The sequence below is a fragment of the Antechinus flavipes genome, chromosome 2 (genome assembly GCF_016432865.1).
Source record: "Antechinus flavipes isolate AdamAnt ecotype Samford, QLD, Australia chromosome 2, AdamAnt_v2, whole genome shotgun sequence".
NCBI classification, from domain to species: Eukaryota; Metazoa; Chordata; class Mammalia; order Dasyuromorphia; family Dasyuridae; genus Antechinus; species Antechinus flavipes.
In genome coordinates, this window is record NC_067399.1 from 602,363,156 (window position 1) to 602,391,129 (window position 27,974).

Consider the following 27,974-nt stretch of genomic DNA (forward strand, 5'->3'; position numbering starts at 1 on the left):
AGTCAACTGCAATTATATGGTTCTATGCAAAGGCTTTGGATTCAAGATCTACTCAAATGTCTTTAAAAATCTAAATGTGTGTGGTATCAGTGGGGGGAAACCGCATCAGTATGATTGACCAAAAAGAACAGCTTCCAGATAGAGGGTGAGAGAGAGAGAGAGAGAGAGAGAGAGAGAGAGAGAGAGAGAGAGAGAGAGATTAGGGAACAATATCTTTGGAATCAATAATTTCAAACAAAATGAACATTGTGGGTATTTTTCCATGGCTGCTGGCATGATCCCAGTTGCATCACCAAAGAGAATTATTGTCAATGTACCAAGGCCACAAGAGTTATCCTATAAGCTGCCTGCAGTCTCCCAAAGCACCAATTCTCTTCTACATCCAGCTTTCTTTAAAAAACAGTGTTACCTTGTTTATTTGGCAGAACAGTGAGCCAGGCAGACTGGTTGGCCTCCCCTATATAATTGGAGACCTTACAAATATATTCTCCAGCGTCCGCCTCAGTCACATTGTACAGAGTCAGCACTTCTGCATTGGAACTATTAATCCCCGAATGCTAGAATAGACCAATAACATAGGAGAACATTGTAACTACAGTCCAGAAAGGACTTCACGCTCTCTATGGTCCCACCACCAACAGTCCATTATCATACTTCCTCCATTTAGCCTAAACACCGATGTCCAAAAGGCTGTGGTTTTAAGAAAGAACACAATAAGGTGATTGTTAAAGGGGGAATGGAGAAGGGGAGAGAGCATCTAAACAGGTCCTCTTAACTGAATGGGTTTCAGATCCCAGTGGCTTTGTAATATTCCACCAGCTTTGCTCACTCTTGGTATTGCTGGCTGAACAATTCTCATTAGTGGAAACTTTTCTTTAAAGAATCTGCTTGTCCAAAGAAGAGATGGAAAAAAAAAACTACCTCATTCCCTTCTTTGCAGAGATGGGGGCACATGGTTGTCAAGCATGACATACACTGACAGATTCCATTGTTGTATTGGTTAGTTTCACTGAATTACCTTTTTTTTTTCATTCTTTTTCAAACATGATGGCTTAATGGGCAGGAAAGGGTGAAGGGATATATTTGGAAATTAAACGTATGATCAACAAAAGCTGTCAATAACATTCAAAAAAGTAATCTGCCCAAAGTTCTCTTGAAAGATAATTCTTTAGAATAATGGTCATTAGGTACAGCCTGGTATTCAACAACAAATCAACAAACATTTATGAAGAACCTACACATCCTATGACAGGTACTGGATATGGAACATGTCCTTTATCAGATGATAAAATAATTTACTTTGTACAAATGATCTACAATCATATAAATAGATATATAGAAATATACATATATAAAAGGTAGATATAGATATATAGAGATAGATCTATATATGTGTATCTATACATTGCTTGTAAAATGGGGCATTTTCAGTGATTAAACATGAAACAGGCTATGCACAAAGATCTCACAGTATTAGATCCATAAAGATCCAATACTTCACATTAATATGGAAAACATTTCTTGATTGTCATTTGGAAAGCCCTGGGAATGAATTTCAGGGGTAAAAAAAAAAAAAAGAGGTTTAAAGAATAAGAAACAACCTAGAAGGATTTCCTAAAAGATGACATATATAATTAACCAAGATTTAATTCTAACTTCAAAAATCTATTAATAAACAAGAGCAGTCATCAGTATCTTAATTATGCTAAATTCTAACTGGTCAAAGATCTAAGCTTTTCTTAGGTTGAAGAATAAATTAGATTATGTATCTCTATGCACTAGGACTATTCCATTTTCAGATAAGTGTGATAGAGATTGGCAGATTCGGAACGTTCTCACCTTCAGAACCTTCAGGTAGGGTAATCCATCTGGCCCATATTTACTGCCGTTCTTTTCCACATGTTTGATCCATTGAATGTGGGGCTGAGCATCACTGTAGACTTTGCAGACAAACTCCACATCCCCCCCAACCACTGTAGAAGCATTTGCTGGCAGTCCCGCTTGGAGGATGGGCCGGTGGGGAGATCGTTCTAAAGGAAGAAGAGCAAAAGAAGGGGGTAGGGTGAGAGAAGAAGGTTTAGAGGAAGGAAAGAGAGGGAGAAAAGATGCATAAATAAGTTACGTTGCCAAAAAAACTATTAGTGAAATTGTGCCAGAGGCCTCTAAGCCTGTTGGCTGACTCCTCAAAAATAACACCACAGACAAACGTTTAACAAAAACCACACTTCAAAGGACACCACTGGAGCACTGCACTTGTGTAAAGAATACTCATTTAGAAAATGGATGGAAGAAAAAAAAAAAAACAACCCTGTTAAAACTCGAGTTTGCGAGATCATAGGATGAGGTACACGCCACCTAATGAGCCTGGGAAAGGGTTTTCTTTTGACATTTTGACAGAGAAATTGTGATTTCTTTTCTTTTAGTCCGTTTAGTCCAGGGCCAGAAGCCATGAATATGCATGGGGGCAACTCATCAAACAATTCACCCTGAATTTAAACTTAACAGGCTGGACATCAGTTGAGACAAAATGAATACTAAGAATGGTAGTTCCAAAGACAGTATTACGTTATATATATTTATAAAGTGGAAAATAAGGCTCTGAGAAATGTGACAACCACATTAGTTTAAATCCCAAATCCTTCCAGGTCCATCCAACATATCCCCTCCCTTACTAAATTCAGTACAATTCATATTCACCATGAAATTTACTTTTGACTTCAAGGTTGTCCTGGCAAGGTTAAAATACAAGAGACAAGGAAAAATCCTCCACTGTCTTATAAGTGACACTGGAACCAAAAGTCCTGGCAGTGTTTTGTTTTTCTTGAAAGATGTTTGCCTGAGTGATGGGACACATCAATGACCTTATACTCCTCACTCCTGTCTCTTGCTCCAAGGGAAAGGGTCTTCCAAAAGGAAGCTTGGGGGAAATTCCCTCAAAATTGAAAAATACCTACAGAGATCTCAATGTTCCCAAATATTTTTCTTCAGCTCCTTAGTCTAAAATACTAAACTACTAAGTAGAGAGATGTTCACAAATTAGATCTCACACTATACTATTCTACAATGATAGGAAAAGAACTGGAAACCATGTCCTACACCCCCGTGTCCTGCCATTAATTCATATCCCCTACCCTAATCAAATTTTATTTTTATTCACTTATTTCAATCACGACTGATTCTTTGGCAATCCCCATTTGGATTTTTCTTGGCAAAGACACTAGAATATTTTGCCATTTCTTTGTCCAGATCATTTAACAAATGAAGAACTATGGCGAATAGGAATAAGTGACTTGCTCACAGTCATACTGAAGCTAGTTTTGAACTCAAGAAGATGAGTTTTCCCGACCCCAGGCCCAACACTATCCACTGTATCTCCATATTATTTAAATGTAAAGTTATGGTCACAAAAACATAGAACCCCACTATTTCCCTCTACACCATAGGTATCGATACCTCTAGTTTCTACCCGCCTGAAAAAAAAAAAAAAACGAAAAAGGAAAAATGAGGAAACCAATTAATCCACTGAGCCTTTTCATGTTAGGGACATCAATAATAAGCCATCATTAACAGGATTTGGGGGTCAGGAGAAAAGGTACAAAAACCAAACTATGCACAAATGAGTTTTATTATCTAACTCTCTGTTGACCTCTAAGAACTAAAAATTAGGAACTGGTAATTATATTTAGCCACCTTTCACTTAAGAATCTCCAGCCATTTTGCCAATGTAAAATATAATCATAGAGATTCCAAAGCACCAAAAAGTTGTTCAATTTGTCCAATATCACACATGTCAATTAAGTAAAGAGGTTGAAAGTTCTGGTTCTCAAATTTGGAATATTTCAGAAAAACATACATAGCAAAATTTGTAATCCCTTTGGAAAAAAAATCACCAAATATACTTGTCTTAGGTTGTAAGCTCTCAAAGAAACCATCATGCTATTACTAGTCTTGCAAAGCACCCAACACAATCACACGCAAATAATCATTCAGTAAATGCCTGGCAAGTAGGACAATGATTTGTGCATCCTAAAACCTTGGCATCTGTGGAGAATTAAGCTCTTTCATCACTCAGACATGAAGTCTTGTAGAAGAATCCTTGGCTAGCATCCTGCCTAGGTGGTAATGATAGAGTTAATCCTCCCTGTTCATTGCTCCTTCAGAGGTTCCCCCTTCACCCCATGACCAAGAGTTTCAGTTGACATGAATTATGAAGATGTCCTCTGCTAGACAAAAAATTTGCCCCCTGGCTAGATACCCATACTTCTCCTCTCACAAAGTACGCTTTTTCATGCCTGTCAAATATTAAATCATTTCCGTCCCTATTGGCTCCCTTCACATGTGAACCAGTGATCCAGAGCTGACGGATGCCTGCCCATCAGATCATTTACTCCACGCTCCTCAAAGTGTTAAGGCAGGTGTTTTTTTTCCACTTCTCTCTCTCCCTCTCTCTCTCTTTTTTTTTAAGCTAAGTGTTTTAAGTACAGTGAACCTAAATATTTATTCTTGGGAGCAAAAGCACTAGAAAGCTTAAATATTCTGAGCCAGATCAACTGAATTTCAAATCAAGTGCCCTTTCTTCAACATGCTTGTTTCCAATAAATTATTTCACAAGCAAACATTGTGAGTGTAAGAGCAAATAATGATGCTCAATGAACAATGGGATCTTTCATACAGTCCAATATATCTGGCATGTTCCAAACATCTACTGGGAATTTAGTCACTAAAGCAGCACCGACAGGTCACTACAAAGCAGCAGTCTTATTTTACTTAGAGCAAACATGCTTGGGTTGTAGCTATTAAGTTATTCCAGCGCTACACAGGCTATTTTTACTCAGGAATGGTTCAATATTATTTCATATGTGAATTACAGCATGCCAAATATATTATTCCTTAAAGGCTTTAATTCACTTTTCAAACATTCTCACCTTATAGAAAATAATATCTAACCCTCCTCTCCCACTCCCCCCTCCCCAATACACACACCCTTTCTCACTTTGGGTACAAAAACTGCAAGCATGATCTCTCTTTAATAGAAACCTTACACCATCTCCCAAAACTTATTACAGCTGCCTTCAGTATAAAATGAAACCTTAGAGAATGTTATTTAAAATGTTTTTTAAAAGTCAGTAGGCCTCATGTTTCATTTCTCCACATCAGGCTTTGATTTCCTTTGCAACCTTATTCTCTGCCCTTAAACAAGTTAGAGAATGAGGTCTGAAACATCTTGGAATTGGGCCTAGTATGCCAGCTTCAGCAGAGAAATGTATTTTGTTTCTCTCAATCTACCTTCCAGTAATGTCTATCAAACTCTTTCCCTCTAAGAAACAGCTTCATGATTTGGATAACCACGGATTTTTTGTTTTGTTAATCCTTGTTCTAGATCTGAAGAGTTGGGAAGAAAGACAAATGGAAAATTTCATTACTCTCCTACTGCTTAATAATTCTATTGAGCAATTAAATTGGGTTGCCTGCTCACATGAGCCACTGGAAGAGACTTAATGAGAGCTTCCATGGATAATTCCAGCACCTAGTACAGTGCTCTGAATTCATGGTGCCTAATAAATGTAATGATGATGATGACTCATCATCTAATAAGATCTTAGATGAAAGGTACTATAGGAGTCAAGAAAAAGGGTGGGGGAGAGATGCAAATGAATAAATCACTCAACATTTATTGAGTTTTAGGCACTAAAGATACAAAGAAAAAAAATTAAACAGGCCCTGCCTTCAAAGAACTTATATTTTATAAGGATTGATTATTCCTTACTAAAAGTCAAGTGTAATTTCTGGTTCCATATTCGTTTATTTATTTAATAACAAAATTGCTATTTTATATATTTAAATTTTAGTTATAACTAGCTACTATTTTTTTAACTCTTTTGCTATTTGTCTATAATAATTTACTATTAAATTTAAAAAAAATTTTAAAGAGGGTCCTGGAAGAATCATCCAAAAAAAAAAAAAAATCAGAGCTATTAACAATTGGTTCATCCATTACTTGTAGTTTAAAAAAAATTAATGTTCAAAGATCAGTCTCAAATGAGATGCAACTGAACATAAAAATAGTGAGTGTATATACCTTTAAAGACTACTGAGTCATTTGTGAGAATTCCAAGTTAAGATCAGTAATTAAAAGAAGTCCAAAAGTGGTAGGCAGCTATCACTAATTGGAGGGCTGGCTGTACGACTGGAATGAAGCTCAACTCAATCTGTAGTAGACACAGATTGAAGATGTTACGGGCTCATTCTTGAGCATGCGGTTTTCTGGGTATTTTGTTTTAGCTGTCAGGAAATTTCATTTTAAGTGAGGAGAGAGTATCTAGAAAGAAAAATTGAGTATTGCCACTGGATGTCATAATCAAATCTAAATAGTGCAGCTGGGGAAAACCACCATTATTGGTTTCATGCCAAGGAGTAATTATTGAGAGGGAAAAAATACCTGAGTGACCAAGAAGGCATCTTTATGAACTGGCTATTGGAATTGTTTTACATTGTGTTCCTACTCTGTACATAGTAACATTTGCTTATAATACTTCCCTGACTTTTGCCCGAGGTACATCACAGCAAGGTTGCTTAATATCTTCAAGGTCAGTAAACACTACACTGACTCCTGCGACCAGAAGAATAAGGGGGTTCTTAAATTACACCTATAAATTAACCTAGCTCAGGGTAACTAGCTTCCCAGCATACCCAGGCGCCTTCGTATTTCTAACAAGTTAAGCTGGGTTTGTTGGAAAAGAACATTTCAAAAGCTGTGTCCTCGTGACAGAGAAATACCTAGGGCCACTAATCACATTGAGTTCTCTACATTGATTTGGAAACAGACAGGCTTAATGCTATCAATCATCCATTCATTTCAGGGAGCATGTGTTACATTTCCTGCTCGATCCTGAAATTAAAATCAAAATTTAATTACAGTTCTCTCGAAATGGCAGTTTCTTAGCAACTAAAAGAAGACGGAGAGAAAAGAACATTTCAAGATCGGAGGATAAGTGAGAACAACCTGGATTTTTTTTTTTAAAGGCTCCACCTAGTTTTCTCTAAAGAGTAGGTGGCTGTTGTTTTTGCAGCCGAAAAAGGGGCACTAACCCAGTTAGAATTAAGTACTGCCATTAGGAGAAGGGCTAACAAAACACTTTGAAGTTTTAAGGAGGCCAATAACCTGCTAAATACCGCACGCTAATTACAATTAGCAGAATGAGTTCATTGCCTTTTCAAGGTTCTGCCTCATGTGCTTAAAGTGGACAAGCTCAGTCTTTGCAAACTTTCCACCTATTTGGGACATACCAGGCTCATTTAGGAGCATTGGGGGGTGAAGGGGGAAGGAGAATCCGCAGGGGATGCAGGGAGGGTAAGAAGATGAAATGTGAACAGAAAGGAAAACTATATGAACCTTCCAAAAGGTCCAAGACATGATACATCATTAAAAGAACAAGAAAAGGCACCTTTCTCCCCTTCCTTTCTTGCAGAGATGCAAGAACACATACCATGAGAATAAATGGATATCCTACATAGTTTTGCTAACTTCTGCCCCACCCCCAACCTTCTCTTTAATCCTCTTTTACAAGGGATGGCTCAATGAGTAGAGGAGATATGTTCAGAAGTGAAGATAATGTAAAAATAAAAGAGATTAAGTTTTTGTCAAAGAAGATCCACAGGCTACTAAACAGCCCTCAGCTACATATTTGTTTTGGACTAGATCATTTGGTTCTACATTTTTGGGGCAGATAATCAGGGTTAAGTGCCTTACCCAAGGTCATACAGCCACATTTGAACTAGGTTCTCCTCACTCCAGGGTCAGTGCTCCAACCACTGTCCCTTGATTCTGTATTTGAATTGTGAATTTCTACCCAAAAGGCCACCCAAAAACCACCGAAGAAAACTGATTCTGAACAAGAAAAACATGATCATGTGGTTCTGTCTCATCAGTTCTAAATTTTAATTTCTGACTCCCCCTTTTTTAATCCTTTTAATCCTTAAAAAAAAACTTGGTACTTTCCAACATACTCCTATATGTATATATATAGAGAGAGATAGAGAGAGAGATATAGATATATCTATGTATGTGTGTGTATATATATATATATGTATATATATATATATATAAAACTATGTTCATAGTTGTGTGTATATGTGTATGTGTGTATATACAAATATATATGCATATATACACACACACACACATATATTCTTCACAGAGAGAATATTTAAGGGGCCTAAATTAAAGATGAGAGGTTGGTTAAGGAGAGGAAGAAGCAAAAGAGGTTATGGGGTAATTTTTTTCCTGAAAACTAAAGCCTCCAGCCCCAAAGTAACCAAATGACTTCGAGGGGCCGCACCACATGAAATGCTAGAAGGAAAATACCACTAATCCTTTTGTGCTTGTTCAATGATGTGCAAAAGCAAAGTGATGTGGTGATGGTGTCTCCAAGAGACTGGAAAGAAACAGGTGTAGGCAAAGTGCCTCTCCAAATTATCATCATCAATGATATTCTTTAGTGTAGGATTAAATAACTTCTACCAGTTGAATCTGTTTGGTATTTTTCTTGTGAGGATGATAGGACTGCATGTTATTTATACCACAAAGGGTCAAAATGCTCCAAAGCTATCCTCCTTTCCCATTCTTTTTTGTTTTGTTTTGATTTTTTTAATGAGATCAAATGAGTACTTGTGGAGCGTGTGATGACCATTAAGTCTTTCAGGGTTTATGCTGAAAGTTGCCTTTCTTTTCTTTTTCCCCCAAAAAATCAATGCAAGGACCATTTGAAGTTTCATTTAGCAAAGCAGGAAACAGAATTACTTGAATCTTCAAAAACTCAACCTTGCCACAGCCCTCCTGGTTCGTTGACAAAACAAGGGCTTTATTCCTCTGTGATGCAAAGACTGCACACATTTTCCTCCTATGACATCCTTCAGATTGATTCTGATGTAAAAGTCGGACGTCACTCTGTCCATCCCTCCTCTGGAGGAGGGAGACACTGGTAAACACAGCTGAGAGCAATAACATCATGGTAGCTAATTCATGAGCTAACTACTCACCTGCTTCTGAAAGGAAACATTTTTGAGAATGGCAGGATTATGGACTGGGGTTTGAAGAGTTGTTCCATTCAAGGGAGGGAGAAAGTTGAAAAGCTAACATTTACTTGAAACTAAACACAACCCAAGTTACAAGATGAAAAGTTTTTTTTTTTTTTCCTTTAAAACAATTTGTAAAGAAAAGGCTTAAAACCAAACCACAGAGGCGCCACCGATCGTGGCCAGCATCATACAACATGAATGTTTTTTTGTATTCAATTCTCTGCTTTCAATACAAGAGAATGACTAATATTCTCAACACAGCCTATTATTAACTGCCACCCTGTGCATTTCATCACTTTCCCCACTGTAAAAGCTACTTTGCTTAGGGAAGACTGGAATGTCTGTCACACTAATCTCTCAGATAACTTGTTTTATCCCTGATATGGCAAATGTATAGGTAAAAGCTTTAAGCACATCTGAGCAAACAAGAAATGCCTCCCTTTGGTGAGAAGTGGGGGGAGGAGGAAGTAAAAAGAACAATGGAAAGCTTTTTAAGAAAATGATTGAAATAAAAAGGATAAGAACCTGCAAGCCCCTCCCCCATCTTTTTTTCTTAAAGAAAAAATTTGAACCCTGAAAATAAACCATGCTTTTGTACTAAAGCCACCTTACTCTTTATGAAATCTCAAAGTGAGAATTTGGACTTTGAGGCTTCAGTCCTCTCTTCATCACTAATATCCAGACAATAATTTAGTCCTTCTCTAGGATTAGGAATAGAAGTCTGAGTCTGAAGTATTTCCAATTTATTAAATAAAAAGCTTCTTCAGGGACATCAGAGTTAATAATCCTGCCTTCCATCTTCAGAAATTGTGAGGAGATCAAATCAGATTGGTGAAATTCCAATCCATTACAAAATTCTGCTGATTCTACCTCAGCAATTCTGTCTCATATCTATCCCCTCCTTTCTGTCCTCCCCCTGCAACCAGCCTAAAAGATATTGGATGTCTTTATCACTCACATGTAATATTGTGATTAGTTTTCATGATAAGTTTTTCTATTTCCATTCACTAACCCTCCCTGACTCAATAATAAATTCCATGAGCAAAGGCAAAGTGTTTTATCAGAATTTTCAATCTTCCCAGCCCTTAACACTAGCTTTCTACAACTTACAAGCTTAATAAATGTTTAATTAACAGGATTGAAGTTCAAGCTTCAAGATATTCGCTAGGAAATCTAAAAATAATAATGAAAATGAATCTTCTTTGTTGAAATTTCTGTACGTAACTGGGCTGCATTGGACCAGTCATCACTCTTATGGTTCACATAGTTGGAGTTTTATCAATATTATTAATGTTAATGTTGTCTGGTTTTGTTCTTTTTTCAGAAAAATTTTTCAGCAATTATTAAAAAAGTCATTTTTATCTCCTCACTGTATCAAACCTACAGACTCCTCAGATCACGTAAAATGGTGCTGAACTCAAAAAAATTTTTTCTAAAGATAGTAGTGGGAAACCAATTTTGAGATAATGCATGCCTGAATAAAAGCTATTATTTATCACTCCCCAAAGATCAATAAATTCCTTCATGAGACTCTGGGCTATGGGGGGAGCTTAGGGGCTGTGGTGGCAGGAGCAAAGTCTGATTTATTGATACAAGCACATCTCTTGGATACAAAGAATTTCTACAGACTTCAATGGTAATTCCATAAAAGAATGGAAAAATAAGAGTCCAACAGTGACCCATCACTCACTATCACCTTCACTACTCTCCTCTCTGTATTGAGAAATACAATAAGGATACTGAGGGTCTCATCTGAAGATGCTTTTAGGTCATGAATAAATTAAAGAATCTTTCTGATTCTCACTTGCTTGACTTGTAAAATGGGGAGAATAATATTTGTGATTTTTACTTCATAAGTCTAGTGAAAAGAAAGTATTTCGAAAGTGCTACATGTAATGAGTCCCAAAATGGCAGAGTGGAGTCAAATTATCATTCAGGCTCTGCCTTGATTCATTGTTTTTTTTCTATCCCCTATATAAAAACTCAATTGTTGAAGCTATTTACTACAAAATTCCATCCCATACCATAGCATCTCATCTGTGCCATATGATGAACAAATTAGAAGACAGTTTGTTGTGATAAAGGCTAAATCAAATTTTTCTGTGAAATATCTACTGTATATTTTACAATGGTCCTGAAAAGAAAAATAACAACTCTATCAAATGAGACTGTAAACAGTAAAATGTTTCCACCATGTCTTGTGTTCTAAAAGGAGTTAGTTCATTGTCATCACAGAAACTCTTTTGATCATAAAAATGATAGCATTAACTGAAACACAGAGCATAAATGCATCTGCAGAACTTCAGACTGAAGTTCTTATACTAGAGATAAGTGCTTTTTTACACTAAAAGTCTAAAATAAAAATGCCTAATTATTCAATAAATTTGACAAACATTTATGAAGCCCTTTACCCTTTACCCCTCTACCCTTACCTCACCCCCTTTCCTTGAAAACTCAAGGGTCATATATAAAATAAATACATGACTCATCCATGAGGCTTCTCTATATCCCATGATAAACAGAGCACTGGCCCTGAAGTCAGAAAGCCTGAGTTCAAATCTGACCTCAGATACTTACTATGTGACCTTGAACCTCAGTTTCCCCATCCACAAAATGGGTTTAATAATATGATCTACTTCTCAGGTTTCTTGATGAGATACTATTTGCAAAGTACTTTGCAAAACATGAAGCATCATATACAAGCTAGCTATTGTTATTATCCACTGCTGACATAATTTTACAAACTTGATGAAGAGCTTATTCCAGATTTCCTGGTTCTAACTATTCCATTTTTCTTTATGGTGAACTTTCCATACTGAGAAAAAGTGTCCTCAACAAATCAATTACATCACACCTTTTTTTTCCCCAGCAGTATGTATGCTATGGGTCTCTAGTTGTTTTTTTTTGTTGTTGTTGTTGTTGTTTTTTTTTGTTGTTGTTGTTGTTGTTGTTGTTGTTGTTGTTTTGCATTTGAAATGCATAATTATAAAGTTTTTTTTTTCCCAAAACAACTAAAACCACATTATCATGTTCATCATTAGCCAAAAAGAAAACAAAAAGCCATGTCCAGAGATAGTGCCATAGTGGATAGCAGGAAAAGAATCCATTCCTTCATCCAAAGCAGTCAAGACCAAGGATCCTCCTTCTATATCCATCCAACCCACTGATGAACTAGTAACACTGGGATTCCTTCTCTTCCTTAAAAAAAAGTTACGAGTTGGGGATATCCTGACTTTAGTAACTCCCCTCTATTTTCCCCTGCTGAAGGACCACACTAAAGTCTTTGTTTCCCTAGGTGAGGCTGCCCCAAGCACTAAACAATTTGCGTAATTTCTTCTCCCTCTCAGGGTGTTGCCAAAAGTCCAATGCCAGATGTAAAAATCTACAGTCAGGCTTATCAGTGCTCCGAATAAAAGCTCCTCATTCTTAACCTAACAAATACCTGAGGGCAAGCATCAGTGCAGATTCCTTCATGCTCTCGGGCTTTGCCCTATCATGTCCAGGGCTCTCAGCACTCAGGTAAATATGTCAAGTTCTAGCATATTTATGTCAAGGGCTAGTCAACAGCCACATACTGGTCTGCCAGCCTGCAAGTTGGGGCTGGCAGTAACGCCTCAGTGAACCTCCACCCAGCCATAAATGAGGCACTGCCTAAGGTATCTATTAAGACAATGTCTGTCACTTAATAAATCTCTCCAGATGAAAATGAATTTCTAGAAAAGTGAACCATTACAGGTCCCAAAAGTGACTGGCTTTGACAAACCCACTGACTTTAGGCAAAAAAAAAAAAAAAAAAGGTTTTGCTTCCCTCCTTTTTTTCCCCAAGCTTATAAGGATGTCAAAGAGAAGGGGAATTCCTTGAAGTCACAGTAGCTTTAGCAATGTGGATAGGAAAAGAAGGAAAGGGAAGGGGAGAGAAGGATAAGGGAAAGGGGAGGAGGTGAAAAGAAAAAAAGGGGAAAGGGAGAGGAAGGGAAGGGAGGGGAGAGGAAGGAGAAGGAAAGGGAAAGGAGAGGAAAAGAAAAAAAGGGGACAGGGAGAGTAAAGGAAGGGAGGAGAGAGAGGGGAGAAGGGGAGAGGGGGGAGAAAAAAAGGGGAAAGGGAGAGGAAAGGAAGGAGGGGAGAGAAGGGGAAGGAAAGGAAGCCCTTAACTCCCAAGTCAAAACAACCTGCTAGTTGCAACAAGCCTTTGGAACAATCCACCAATTGCTTCTTGCAATAATTTATGCTGATATCAAAGCAGACAGGAGTACCTTCTTCTCAAGTCTGTGAAACTATCTCAACCCGAGTAACACAGCAAAATAAAATAATGTGGTGAAATAGAACAAACATTGGACATAGTACTCTAGAATTCTCTTCTCATCCTGCTCTATTATGTGGCTTATGTGATTGGTTTCTGTAGCTATAGCATAAGGATGTTGGATTAGATCCTCCAGATCCCTTAAGTTCTAATATGTTGTCAATGTCTATCTTCATGAGTCAAATCCATCTTGAAGTAAATATAATATAATACAATATAACATAACATCACAATTCAATATTAATATATTATTTTATTTTATTTCTAGAATATTTGTAGCTATACAATTATATTTCATATAATTATATGGTTAAAATAATATTGATGATATTAATCATTTAAATAATTTAAAATAAAAATTATTTTAAAGTTAAAAATCATCAACAGCATGGACTTTCAAAGAGAATCATCCATTTTTCACTAAGAAAATTCAGGTAACTAACTAGGTGACGTGATAGGACAAAGCCTGGGAGCAAGAAGGCATCTGCACTGAAGTCACTAAACATTAACTATATATTATACACTGTGCTCTGCACTAGGGAAACAAGAGTGACACATGTCACACTCCATAGCCTCAAAGACATTCTAGTCTAGTAAGGAGGAAAATAAAGATGTTCATAAATAATGATAATACAACCCATGAATATGAGATCTGGTTCATTTTATTGTGGTTCCTTTGACTGAATCTAACAATTGCTATAAAACTGTCTTGTAAAACTTATATGAGCACAGAATTTTAGAGTGCAAAGGGATCCCATCATCACCTGGAACATCTTGCTGACTTTTTTACAAATGAGGAAAATGAGCCCTGAAGAGATTAAATGATTTCTTCAAAGTATGGCACAGTTCATAAGCTGCTGTCCCAAGACTTGAGTTCAAATCCGATTACCAACACTTCCCGGCTATGTAATAAGCTTGACAAATCACTTAATTTTTTGCCTCAGTTTCCTCATTTGTAAAATGGGGATAATAACAGTACCCACCTCCTGGGGTTTTGTGAGTATCAAATGAGATGATAATTGTAAAAAAGGATGGCACCGTGCTGGCACATAGGAAAGCACTATGTTAGCTATAATAGTAATAATAATAAGCATTGTCATTACCTCTAATTAGTGAGAGAAACCTGCAACCTAGAACCCAGGCTCCCTGACTCTCAGTACAGTGTTTTACTAGACTGTAAAATACACTGGCTATCTGGTTAAAGAAATGTCCTCCCATTTGAGGATATAATTATTTCTAAGAATTTCTAAATTACCATAATTTCTGAAACCTGGATCACAATAATTTCCTCTTATAAGTAAATGGCTGAATATAGTGATGATGTCCATTTTAATGAGGCTCAAGTGAGTCTATTAAAAATAATTTCTACAAACTGATCCCTTGTTCTCAACAATTGCAGGCTGTTCAATTCAACGGCAGGACAGGAGAATGTCACTTAAATTACACAATTTTTACAGTACACTGCTGATGTAAATGCTTCTCCAAGGAAGAATTTCAATAAAAAGATCTCACCATTCTGATGGCACATGATAACTGAATAGCAAATCTGAGTATCATAGCAACAAAAACAAAACTTAAGGACCAGGGTTGAAAATGGGCTGTCATTTTCACTGGGAAAGGGCCCTGACCTTCTGTGAAACAGAGAGGTAGCTGAAAAAGCCATCCCAACATGGGGATATATTAAATTTGGGCTCTATCCACATGGGCAAAGGGGACTGCTAGTAATTGGCTGTTTGAACCTGAATCTTTTTTGTCCCCACTCACTGAGATTCTCAGATGACGGACTGCCAATTTTGAAAGTCTAGATGAGAATATTTAGCTGACTCAATCCTTATTTTATTAGTGCCTCTCAAAGCAATTACTAGGGTTTTGAGCAAAGATGAGAGTATTTCACACCTCCATCTTTACTGAAAACGTCTTATACTCCAGTGACATTTGGCTTCTACATGTAAAGAAGGATCAAGGTTTGGAAAATTATTTGAGTTGAGCTTTAATGGATATTCCCAACCAGAATTGTGTCATTATTGGCCCATGTTTAGCTGGGACATCTCCCAAGTTTGTGACATCATCAGATCATTCTCTACTTTACTCCATAGACTCACAACTCCCTCTACATTACACCACAGAATTATGCCACAGAATCACATGCTCTTTTCTACAAGACAGATTGCTATGGATTAACTCTGAAGTGAACGATCCCATTATTCAGCAGCCCAAATCAAATACAAATCCTAAAACAAGAAGAAATTTCTCAGCATCTCATGAAACAGCTGCCAGAATTTTATGAAGAAAGAGGGGGAAATCCTTTTGAACATTTTACAAAATAACCTAAAGCTTGCCTATGAAGTTTACATAATGGCTGAAATGCACAGGATAATGTTAACTGGTAACTCCCATGAATACTCCTGATTTCAATTAACCAAGGACTGGCAGGTTCATGAGAAAATACAATTTTGAAGAGTTGCTCTCCTATGAATATTTGGCTCTCTTGATAGAGTTCATTTTTTTAATGGTTGGTTATTACATACCACCTATGAACTTAATTTAATTTAATAAGAAATAAACATTTGATTTTCACACCTAACATATCTTATTAGAATCCAAAATGGTTAATTCCAAAATTTTCCAATTACTTATTTCTTTTCCTTCAGTCTTCATGCCAAAATAAGGTCTAAGTCATTTGCCCTGGGGCAACCTAATTAAATACTGGTTGATCCCCTTTCAGTTCATCAAAATTAAACATCAGTAAGCCAAGTTCTACACAGATCTGAGGATGGGAATGTGTGAGGGGGAGAGAAGGAACTTGTGTTTCAGAAATTTATTCCCTTATCAACACGTAAGTGGTCAACATGATGTGAAAACATGACACTCCACTTTAAGTCTCAGAACAGCCAAAAAGGAAAAAAAAAAACTAACAAACTGGGGCTAACTGTAGCTCCTCCCTCTCCCCCCTTTTAACTTAGACAATGTATATGTGTTGGTAAGTATTGAGTTAGGAATGGGAGGTTAGAATACACCTGGAGAACATTTTATATTGACATATTACCCACTCTGCAAACACAAGCCACATCTGTCTGAAATCAGAAACCAACACCATAATTCCATTCCATTTCATCAAAAAAAAAAAAAATGGTAGCTCCTAGGCCTTGGCCATTGGTAGGGATTTTCTGGTGTGTCAAAACATGGCAATGGGATAAAAACATTTTTTTCAGTTTAGTTGTCTAATTAGTTTCTGATCACAAGGACTTAATGTTCTATGAGGTGGGCTTTTCAAATAGCAGGTGGTATACTTTGGATTATTTACCATGGGATCACTTGTGGATAGTTAAGTTTAGTAAATATTTATCACTTGCCTACTGGTGAGCATAGTCAAAAAACCAAAATCAGAAGCTGTTATCTTGATTTTAATTGTAAAACAATCACCAAATCCTAAAAAGTTTCCTTGTTATGGATGAAAGTTCAAACTCCTATACCTTCTACTTTTATAACAATCTTCTGGTAATTAGTTATGGGTTATTCAAAATGAAACTGATCAATTTAGAAATTCATAATCATACATTTTAGAATCAACTTGACTTTCAAAATTTTCAACAATGGCTAAAACGAAGTAATTTCTATTTAATGCTCATTTAATCTCCAAGATCTTGGATTATAGTACTAACATATAAAATGTGGTTCTTCATTTCAAAGAAATTACCAGGGTAAATAACTGAGGAAGAAAAATGCAAATATTTAGTAAAGCAACCTAAAAAATTGAATAGTATTGAATGGTGCAACCTTAACAAAATCTAAAATCATTTGCATACTAACATGGTTTAGAATTCCAATCCTCTACATTCCAGCCTATTTCTAACAAAAATAGGTAATTACCCCCATTCATGGAAAGAAATGTTAACTCGCAGAGTTGTTTTTGCAGTAGATGGGCAGTGGACCAGGAATCAAGAGATCTATGTGTGAGTTGCAGCTCTGTCACTCTTTGGCCGAGTCATTTGGTTCTGGAGCAACAATTTTCTTATCGATAAAATGAAGAAGTGGAACAAGATTTTGTCTAAGCATCCTTCCTAATTGCTACCTTCTGGTAGGTAAAATTACCAACCACGTTTTAAAGCAACTTTAGTCCTATAGCTAGTGAAGGAAATTTCTGTAGCAATCTTACCCATCCATTGTTACCACAGTATCTTTCCTTTACTCAGATACAAGTGATATTTTTCCTGTTGTATCTTTTATTCTAACACAGTGAATTATACCCTTTACTTCTGTATTATTCCTGACATCCTGTAACATTTATCTACCTAATATTGGAAACTGATATTTTAGTTTCCAAACTGTCAGTAACTTTTACTCTTACATTCACCTTACACAAGATGACATATGGGAATTAAGAATAGACCATGTGACACATAAAACCTGACTAATCTATGAATGGGGAATTGTCTAAAAAACTGAAGTATTCTTAAATAGGATGCTGCATTTGGAAACAGTGAAAAATAATCATTTTTCTTTAAGTCATATATAAAACTAAGCATCCTTTATGCTTTTAAATTAGTCAAACATTCATCAAATGAAAGGCTCCACAAACACTAAAATATTTACGTCAGCATAAATTTGTGGTAGCCAAGACCTGGAAACAAAATAGATGTCTATTGATTGGGGAATGTCTAAACAAATTGTGGGAAGTGAATGTAATGGAATGTTGCTGTGCTAAAAGAAATAATGAACGTGATCAACATTGAGAAGCACGGAAAGAGTTCTATAAATTGATGCAAAGTAAAAGATATATAGAAGGATTGCAACAATGTGAATGAAAAGAACAACAACCCTAAAAACAATCCAAAACAAGTCTTGAAAGATAAAAAAAAGGAGAGATAAAAAGAATGGTGGAGAGTTATCCATTCAGGTGGTAACATACTTACCAACAACATCAAGGTGGTATGTGTGATTGATGGATCCATATTCATTTTCAACTACACAGGTATAATTCCCTTTGTCAGATGGAACCACGCTCTCCATGATAAGACTCCAGTGCTGGTTTCGTACCTAAAATAATGACAATAAAAGTTACTAAAATTCTTAGTATTGCACATTATATAGAAGGAAGGAAGGAAGGAAGGAAGGAAGGAAGGAAGGAAGGAAGGAAGGGAGGGAGGAAGGAAGGGAGGAAGGGAGGGAAATAATGAAATACTTAAATGCTATGTTTATTTTCAAATCAAGTATGCAGAAATGAGGCAGCCAAAGGATAATCATTAGCATGATTAACAAGAGTTCACTGGGAACTGGCATGACTTTAGAATCATTCTATCATTCAATGACTCAGAGCAACGAAAGGGGTAGGCATTTTAACTCATGTAAATGTTTCATGGTTGAGCCAAAGGGCATGTATTTAGAGTGCCAAGAACAGATACTTGGCAGATTTAAGATGCAGAATGGTAAAAATGGGCTCACAGGTTATGCACCAGATAAACAGTACTAGGGCATGAGCGAGTCTGACCATAATAAACATGGACCAAATTCTCTAATCTAATGTTGCATTAACATGATCAATAAATGTGAGCTACTATTGCTGCTGTTACCATCATTAGTCCCTCTGCTGTATTTCACATCCAACTTTCATTAAGTTACAGTTGTAGTTTGGTGGTATGGGGGGAGGGGGGGAGACTGCTCATGCATTCCTTCTGTTAATGATCACCTCTAAATGTTTGCATACCTTTCCAATCCCATCTCAAATGCTGTTTTCTCACTGATTATTTCTTTAGGTTCCCTAAACTTAAAGGAATCTGTGCCTTCTCTTAATTTCTTTAGTACTCCAGATCTCTCTTACTGGACTTTTCCTATTACGGCTCTCACATTATACTTATCTGTGTGAATGCCTATAAATGCCAAGAGGCTGAGGACTGCAAGATCCAAAGAACAAGGAAAGAACATAGCATAGAGCTTTTGTATATAGTAGGCATTTAAAAAATATTTGCTGAGAATAATCTGGGAAAAATTAGACTTAGACTAATACCTTACCCCATATTCCATAAAAATTAAAAATGTATACTTGATCTGAATATTAAAAATCACACTATTAAAAAATTAAAGAGAAATGTACATTTTCCTTTTATTGCTTTGGGTAAGAGATGAATTTTTAACCAAATAAGGGAGGATAGTTCACATTTAAAAATAAAAGTTGATGATTTGTATTAAATAAAATTTAGGATTTGCATAAACAATTTGCATCTAGGATGAGAAGGTAAGCAGTTGACTAAAAGGAAAATCTTTGTATCAAGTATTTAAGATAAAAGGGGACAAGAAACCAAAATATATGACCGAAAAGTTTTTCCTCAATACACAAGACATAAACAAATAGTTCTCAAAAAAGGAATTTCAAATTGCCAACAACTACAGAAAAGAAAACTTCAAGTAATTAATAAGAGAAATGTAAATCAAAACAACACTGAGTTTTTCACCTTCCACCCAATTTGCCAGTAAATTGGTAATGCAGACAGACTAATGCATTGTTGGTGGAACTGTGAATTAGAACAATTCTAGGGATTGATTTGGAATTATGCAAATTAAGTGACTAACTTCATAACCTTTGAACCATATTGCCAAGCATTTAACCCTCCAAGAAGTGGTTGATAAAATGAAAGTCTCCATATACAGTAGAACATATCATACTTTTTTAAAATAATAGCCAACACCTAGAAACAAAGCAGATATCTATTGACTGGGGAATGTCTAAACAAATTGTGACAAATAAATGTAATGGAATTCTATGTTAGAAGAAATAATGAAAATCTTAAACACTGAGCTGTGAGTTAAGTGGCACAATGGATAAAGTGCCTGGAATCAGGAAAACCTATTTCCCTGAATTCAAATCCAGCATCAGATACTTAATAGCTATGAGATTCTGGGCAAGTCACCTAATAAATAGATTTGCCTCAGTTCCATATCTGTAAAATGAACTGGAGGGGGAAATGACAAACCAATCCAGTACCTTTGTCAAAAGAACTCCAAATGGGATTATGTAGAGACAAGTAAAACAGGTAAAACAACTCAACAACAACAATAACAAAAACATTGAAAAGCATGGAAAAACTTGTATGAACTGATGCAAAGTAAAATGTGCAGAGCCAAAAATGGCTACAACAACATAAATGACAGGAACAACCATCATAAAAAAGTCAAAAATGAATTTGGTCTCAAATAAGAGATAAAAGAAGCTACCTTCTTCTACTATAGAGGTTGTGGGGAAGAAGATGGTCAATGATGTTGAATATTGCATATTAAGCCAAATTTTACTGATGTATTCATAGATTTTGCTTAAAAAATTTTTTTTTCATCTTTAAATTTTTTTTTGCTATAAAGTACAGTTCTTTGGGAAAGGGAAGTGAGAGAGCTACAATTCTAAAGAGACCAGAGTCAGAATTCTCCTCCCTGAAAAGGGTTCCCCCTAGCCTCCAGAGTAGATTGCATGGGGCATAGTTCAGTGATGAAGCCATAGGTGCTACGTCACCAAGTCATGTAATCCATCATTTAGCCATGCTGTAAATATTCAGTTCTTTGAGCCCTCACTCAAATGTCACTCCCCTAAGCCTTTAATCATCCCTAGTGCCCTTCCCTGGACTCCATCCAAACTGTCAATGTCTTTCTTGAGCTTAGATCCAAATTTGGCATCATGTATTCCAAATGGAATTGAACCCAAACTGCTAAGGGAGAGAATATTATTTTCCTCAGCCCAAGACACTGAACCTTGGCATCTACAGCTTAGTAGATCATTGCCTTTTTTTAACATCAGAGCATATGGTAAGCTTGCATGTAGCCTGCTATCCATTATTACATCAAGCTCTCCCTGGGTGTGATTGCATTCCACACCAGTCCCTCCCTCCTAGAACACACACGCACAATTTATTTCCTAGAGCAGCACTTTGACAATTAATAAGTTAACATCCCCAAATTTCTTCTTAAGATGATGAGCACATTTACAAAAACTGGATATTTTAATATTGTATAGGTAATCAATACTACCTATAATACCAATGATTCTTACTTTCTCCTTTCAGTGACCCAATTTTTCCTTTTAGTCAACTGCTTACTTTCTCATCCTAGATGCATTTTTGTCTATGCAAATCTTAAATTTTATTTAATACAAATCATCAATTTAGTAAGCTATGGCATTTCCCAAATGGATCCCCCTATAAATCCAAAACAATAATTATCATTGCCGTTAAGCAAGTACCACACTATTTAACTGGTCATTCCTTAAGGGCCCTAGAGAATGAAGTTCCTATTAACTCAGGAAAATAGAAAAACAAAGGCATTTAAAAAAAACAACTACAACCAAAACTACCCTGTCCCAGTTGTGTGAATTCTTTCAACTTGAAGACAAAATATGTGGTCCAAGCAGGTTTTTCTGAATTCTTCTTCTTCCTTTTTTCCGTCTAAATACCTTATGAAGGATACGTAAGGTACATTTTAAAAGATCTCTGCATTTTAAAGCATTCTACAGGGAGGGGTAATAGTATTAGGGAAGCCTTCTGGCAGTCACTTTTCAGCTACAGGCCTTCACAACAGGCAGGCAGACTCCAGCAGGCCCAGAATCTACAGGAGTCCCCACTTGGTCTTTCCTACCCCCCTCCAAGCCTTAGGGCATGTTATCTTTATTCTACATCAGCCAGAAGAACTGGACTGAAAAGCACAGGAATTTAAATCGTGTTCTCAAGAAGCATGTTTACAACGATTTTCATGATGAAATTGAAAGGAAAAAAAACTTATTTTTGTCTTCTTAACCAAACACAAATTCAGAATTTTACCAAACTATACCTTTTCAACTAAAATACAAAATCTGAGTCAGAAGTGGTTTTTTTCTAAATTCCTCTGCTTACTTTCCTCCCTCTGCTTCTTTGGTCACATCAATGGGCTCTCCAAAGAAAAATAAAGGATATTTGAACTGTCAGTATGAAAAGACCTAATATCAAATCCTGACAGTCCCTTACCCAGCTCTTTTTAAGAGTTAAACTCTGTGATAAATCAGTTCACCTCCTTGGGCCTCAGTTTTTTTTTTTCCCTTGAAAAATGAGGAGTTTGGATTCAAAGTCCCTTTCAACTTTAAATCTCAGAGTCTATCTATGATCCTGTGAGGGGGCTGAACTGGATGGAATCTCAGGTTGGATTCCCTCTATATAACTATAATTCTGTAACATAAAAACACTTGGATGAAAAGACTATGATTAGTCACTCTTACAATTACTTGGTCTATATAACATGAAATATTTTCACGTTCTAAATATCCAGTACTGGTTGTATATAGACGAAAACATTCAAATGACTATCACTTTTCATCTGGAGGTTTTCTTGCTGTGTTAGAAGCAACTTAATGTGTCTTAGTGCTGCATATTTCCCCTCTTCCTCCTGGCTTTTTTTAAATCAGAGGCTAATGTGTTGTTAGCATAAAACTTGAGAAACTCTATGATATTCACATTTCTTCTAACAGTCAGAATCACAGAAACTGAGATATAATTCAACCCTTATCGGCACTAAAACAAATATGGTATTATTGAAGTGACACTAATCCATTATATGGCATTCATAAATAAGCCATTTTGTGGAAGGTTCAAGTGAAAACCCTTACAAATCCTGCAGAATAGAAATTACCCCCATTTTCAATGTGTTTAAATGACCTGAACTTTTAGTGTATAAAGAGGGCTGGGACAAGGCAGCTTATCAAAATGTAGATGTGGAAACAAACGCAGGTTAATGCTTAAACAGTAAGATTGATAGTAGTGGGTTTGCTTTTCAGGAGATATATGGAGAGCTTGGCCCTGGGGATCCTTGATGCTAACAATGAAAGAAACTCCTCATTCCATTTGGAAAACAGCCTTCTCCTTGTTCCAAGAGAGTCTAGGTAAGGAACTATGGATCACAAAGCCATACAGTACACTGGCCCTCTTCATGGAGAGTGAGTTTCCTTAGGCTTTTAGCCCCTTCCTTTCTCAAAGGCTTTCTCAAAGTCTGCACAGAGCCTTACACCTACACAAAATTGTGCCATGTTAAACAAATGAGTGGAATTTATTTTTCTATTCATTGATTCCCATCCTGATTTTTATTTAAGATTGAGAAACTATTCTAAAATTTTCAACTCAACTCCCAGTTAATCCTAGGATTAATTGGCATCTGAACTCACTGGAGGGAAAGCAAAAAGTTTGTCAAGGTTTATCTCTGATGTTAATAGCATTATTATCTGAAAGAGCAAAATCAGAATGGGAAAGGCAAAGACATCCTTTTTCACTTCTCTTGTTCCATGATCACAGAGAGTTAGATCTATGATGATAATTGAAAGATAGAAAAAACCAAGGAGACTCTAACATGCTAGTATGAGTCCTAATGATTTTATAACTAGATTTATTATGCACTTGGAATTCAGAATTGAAATTTGCATTAGAAAGGTTTTAGAATAGTATTTCAATAACCTCAAAAATGTAGTTCAGATTAATCTGCCCACAAGGCAATAAATGGGTTTAACTGTGATTAATAGGAAAAGATGGCATAATGACTGGATTTTCCTCTTTTATGTCTGAAATAAATATGAGGAAAATTGTTTCCGGCTGTTTTATATTATTAAGGAATACCTCAAGTATTTTAACAAAGCATTTTTCAATCCTAGTTTTGGAGGACAAAGCTAATTTATAAGCCTGATAGGTCATACATACACACATGTATATAAACACTTTTGTCTAATAGGTCATTAACAGGTTGTGTATATGTGTGTGTATATTTAAGTATCATAAAAGGTTATATGCCTGAATGTATGTATGTATGTATGTATGAAAATCTTTTTCTTCCTTTTATCTCAGGCATTACTTAGCAAGACATTGGGAAATAAGAAGTTTTAGTAATTCAGCCAATTTCTTGATTTTCTGCTAATACATTAAATCAATCATTCAACCTTTTCCCCCCCAGAAACCTAGAATCAAATATAAGAGCTAAAAGAGACATCATTGGCCCTCTGGTCCAAAACATACTTGAATAAGAATGTGCCTTAAAATACTTCAAAAAAGAGATTATTCAGCTTCTACTCAAATTGGGAATCTAACCACTAAAATTGTCTAAAAAATATAAGGCTTTAAATTTTAGATTTAAAATTTGTCAAACTTTGAATACAATTATATAAATTATTGAAAGTCTCCAGTATTAAAGCTAAAAATTAGAGAAATTCAGATTTTTTTTTTTTTTTTTTTTTTTTGCTGTGGCAATTGGGGTTAAGTGACACAGCTAGGAAATGTTAAGTGTCTGAGGCCAGATTTGAACTCAGATCCTCCTGACTTCAGGGCTGGTGCTCTATCCACTGCACCATCTAGTTGCCCCCAGAAATTCAGAATTTCTTAAACATTTTTGTCCCATGGGCCCTTTTAGCTGGTGAAACCCATGGATTCCTCAGAATAATTTTTTTTAAATTCATAATTCAAAGAAATATAATTTTCAACTAAAGGTTAGTGAAAATAAGAGTGGATTTTTTCTCCCATATAAATTCAGATTATAGACACTCATCTAATCCCCAAGAGGTGAAATTTCCTCTATGTTAAATAAAACATCCATGGATAACAATTCCTCAAATCAACTATACTATAGCAAACCACCCACAGTTACATCTTTGTTGGTAGAACATATAGTTTTAAATGAGTTGTTCCGTAATCATAGGTTGATCTATTTCTTTAGTCAACACAAGTGAAACAAAAAGCAAGTATATTTTACTAGGTACTTTCTGCAAAATGAGGTTCCTGCCATATTTGTAAGCTAGGTTTTGTTTGGTTTTTTTTCTTTTCTTCCCTTAGCAGGCCTCCTTTTCCTAACATCTCAAAAGAAGTTGTAAATCGATGGACGGTGGCCAAGTTACCCCACTCATAAAAAGGTGGAAGGTGCTAGGCAGCTGTGCTGTTAGAGCTCAACCACAGTTTATGAAGTAAGCAAATTTATAAAGAAACACTCACAGAAACAACCAGTGTTTTTTATGGAAACTTTCTAGAAGTTACTTTCTACAAATTTACATTTTGGAAAACTTGACACTTTCTTTCCTCATTAAGAGAAAATGGAAAAGAAAGAGCAACTGTGTGAGGAGACTGTGAAGTGAGCAGTTAATATTGTATGTGAGAAGGGTTTTGTGTGTTTTTTTTGTTTTTGCTCAGTGCTTACACTCAGCCTGCTAATCTGAAAGATCCCTCAAGAATGAAAAACCCTAAATTTTTTGTGAGTGTCACCTTGGGCAAGTCAATTAAGCACTATAAGTCTCAGTTTCCCTGAGTGTAAATGGCTTCTAAGACTTTGTTCAGGTCAGATTCTAAAGTACACTTTTCATTAAATGACATTTTTGGAAGAGCAATAATTAAGCAAAAACAGAGCTAGATCTAGAGGTAGACAGTTAACTAGAACACAATTCACAAGAAAGCAGAACAAGTCTCTTTGCATTTTTACTTTTTGGTCAAATAACTTATTTTTAATTCTGCTCTTAAAGGTGCATAGGTATTTTACCCCACGTAACTCAAATCACAGTAAAGGCTCAAAGCTCCCTGTGCATCTATCAATGCTTTGTCCTGAACCTAGAGATGATGGTGCACCAGGCACTAGAAATTTCATCAGATAAAGGATACCTTGAGGGAACAGAAGCCAGAAGATGTGTGTCTTAACAAAGTAGCCATTTTCTATAAAGATCTCAATAAATAAGAAATAATCTTCTCCCCTATCAAACAACTCAAGTACTAACACAATAGATACCTCTTTTGCTTCAATTACATTTGTTACTTAGTTTAATAAATTATTAGGAATTATTCTACTTTAAATAATACTATTTTTTCAGAAAATAGGAACATTGTTTTTCCCTGTCCATTTACCTATGCTCTAGACTCTACAGACCTTCAATAATCTCTAATATTGGGTATCTTAACATTCCCCCTAATTAGAAGTGATCTCCCTTCCTTAGATCACAGCACCGCTCAGCCTTTTGTACTCTAACTTGTCACTGAAATTTTCCTCTCTATTAGTTGTTCACAAAAAAGGAACCATGTTTTATTCATCTTGGTATTCTCTTTGGAACCCAGCACAGAATTTTGCACATGGGTATGGATAGAGACTGGATCTCTTGATTTCTTTGGTATGAGAAACTCCTAATTGAGTTCCTTTACCCATTTTACTAATATAGGTTGGCACTTCTTTGCAACTTCTAGTCTTGGAGCTTCATAGAGCACCCTAGAGTCATACAATTAATATATGTTAGCAGAAAGACAAACTCAAATCTTCCTGACTTCAAGATCTTTCTACTATACCATGCTGGCTCATATCAGGTATTCAATAAATACCCACAATAAGATCTGGTAATATGTTATGGAAGTGCTTATTTTATTCCATAAATTAAAAACTTAAAATTAAACATATATATATTGCCCCTGAATCAAAAGTCCCCAGTGTTTGCCAACACTCCCTGCTTAATGACTTTTTGACTCTCCTGGAACAAATATTTGCTTTCTAATAACATCAGCCAGATCCATAGATACCCACTGTTGCCTCTATGCTCTCAAGTTTAACTGCCTTTAAGCAAAAGAAACTCTCAGAAACAACAGCTAAAGAAAGAGTTAAAAAGAAGCCCACAGGCAGCTGAAATCACCATTGTGATCCTGAAATAAAAAACACTTTGTTGGAACCAAAGCAGTGACATCCTTCTCCATCCTATCAGTGCCAATATCTAAACAAAATTCTTTTCTGCAAGATCTTTTGGGCCAAATCAACCACTACTATCTGGCACCTAAGCACAGACCCTAATTAACACACTTCTGGTTCAAATTCACTGTTAACTTTTTAAATTGGCCCACTGTATTCATCTGAAAACATCTCAAATGAGAAGATCACCAAATTTTAATCATCTCAAGTGAGTCATGGAATCAAACCTTACTTCACTCTAATTTCATAAGAATCTCTGAAAATGGGGGAAGTTTATTAACTCTGACTTCTCTGATATTTCCTAATAAGCTAGAAAATATTTCACACTCAAATCCTTCCTCCTAGCTCATCTACTATTCATAGTACAGGAATTGTTCGTATATTTCTCAAATTCTGCTCTATGTTTCAGGTTTTATAGACTATAAACTGCAGAGAAAACTGGCTCTCAACTTTTGACCTTTCTTTTGCTAAACTCCTTAGAAAGAACAATGTAAATGGTGGCTGTGTAGTCTAGGTTATAAACAACCAAAACCTCCATTTTGTTGTTGTTATTTATGTTCTGAAATCCTACTTCTACATCCCAAGAATTTTTGAAAACTGAATAAATAATTTTGACATTCCATCTAGGATTTAAAGTCTAGAGAACTCTTATAGGAACTGATATTGTTTGATGTTTTTATTATTTCTTTTTAAGTCAGAGCTAGGATTTTGTTAAGGCAATGTGGTAAAGGGGAAACCATGCTGAAAAGGAAGAGTTCAAATTCTGCCTCCAACCTTAATAATTAATAATGATATGACCTTATCCATAACTTTCATTAACTTTCTAATCTACAAAACTACATATTTGCAGTTCCTTCTTCTTAGACTATTTAGATATTATTTGTTTAGTAATAGTCAAATTAGTCAG

The 27,974-nt window shown here is 35.9% G+C and overlaps 1 protein-coding gene across 6 annotated transcripts in view; it reads right to left on the reverse strand.

Annotated features, from left to right (window-relative positions):
- FGFR2 (fibroblast growth factor receptor 2) overlaps positions 1 to 27,974 on the reverse strand; it is a 115,282-nt gene that overhangs the window by 40,072 nt on the left and 47,236 nt on the right. For 3 of the 6 annotated variants that reach the window (XM_051981561.1, XM_051981559.1, XM_051981557.1), the window contains 3 exons: positions 18,292 to 18,415; positions 1,840 to 2,030; positions 410 to 557 (listed from right to left, as the gene is read on the reverse strand). In XM_051981561.1, the coding sequence (XP_051837521.1) occupies positions 410 to 557; positions 1,840 to 2,030; positions 18,292 to 18,415 (463 nt within the window). The remainder of the gene's footprint in view (positions 1 to 409; positions 558 to 1,839; positions 2,031 to 18,291; positions 18,416 to 27,974) is intronic. The other 3 variants (XM_051981562.1, XM_051981560.1, XM_051981558.1) reach the window with 1 other exon arrangement.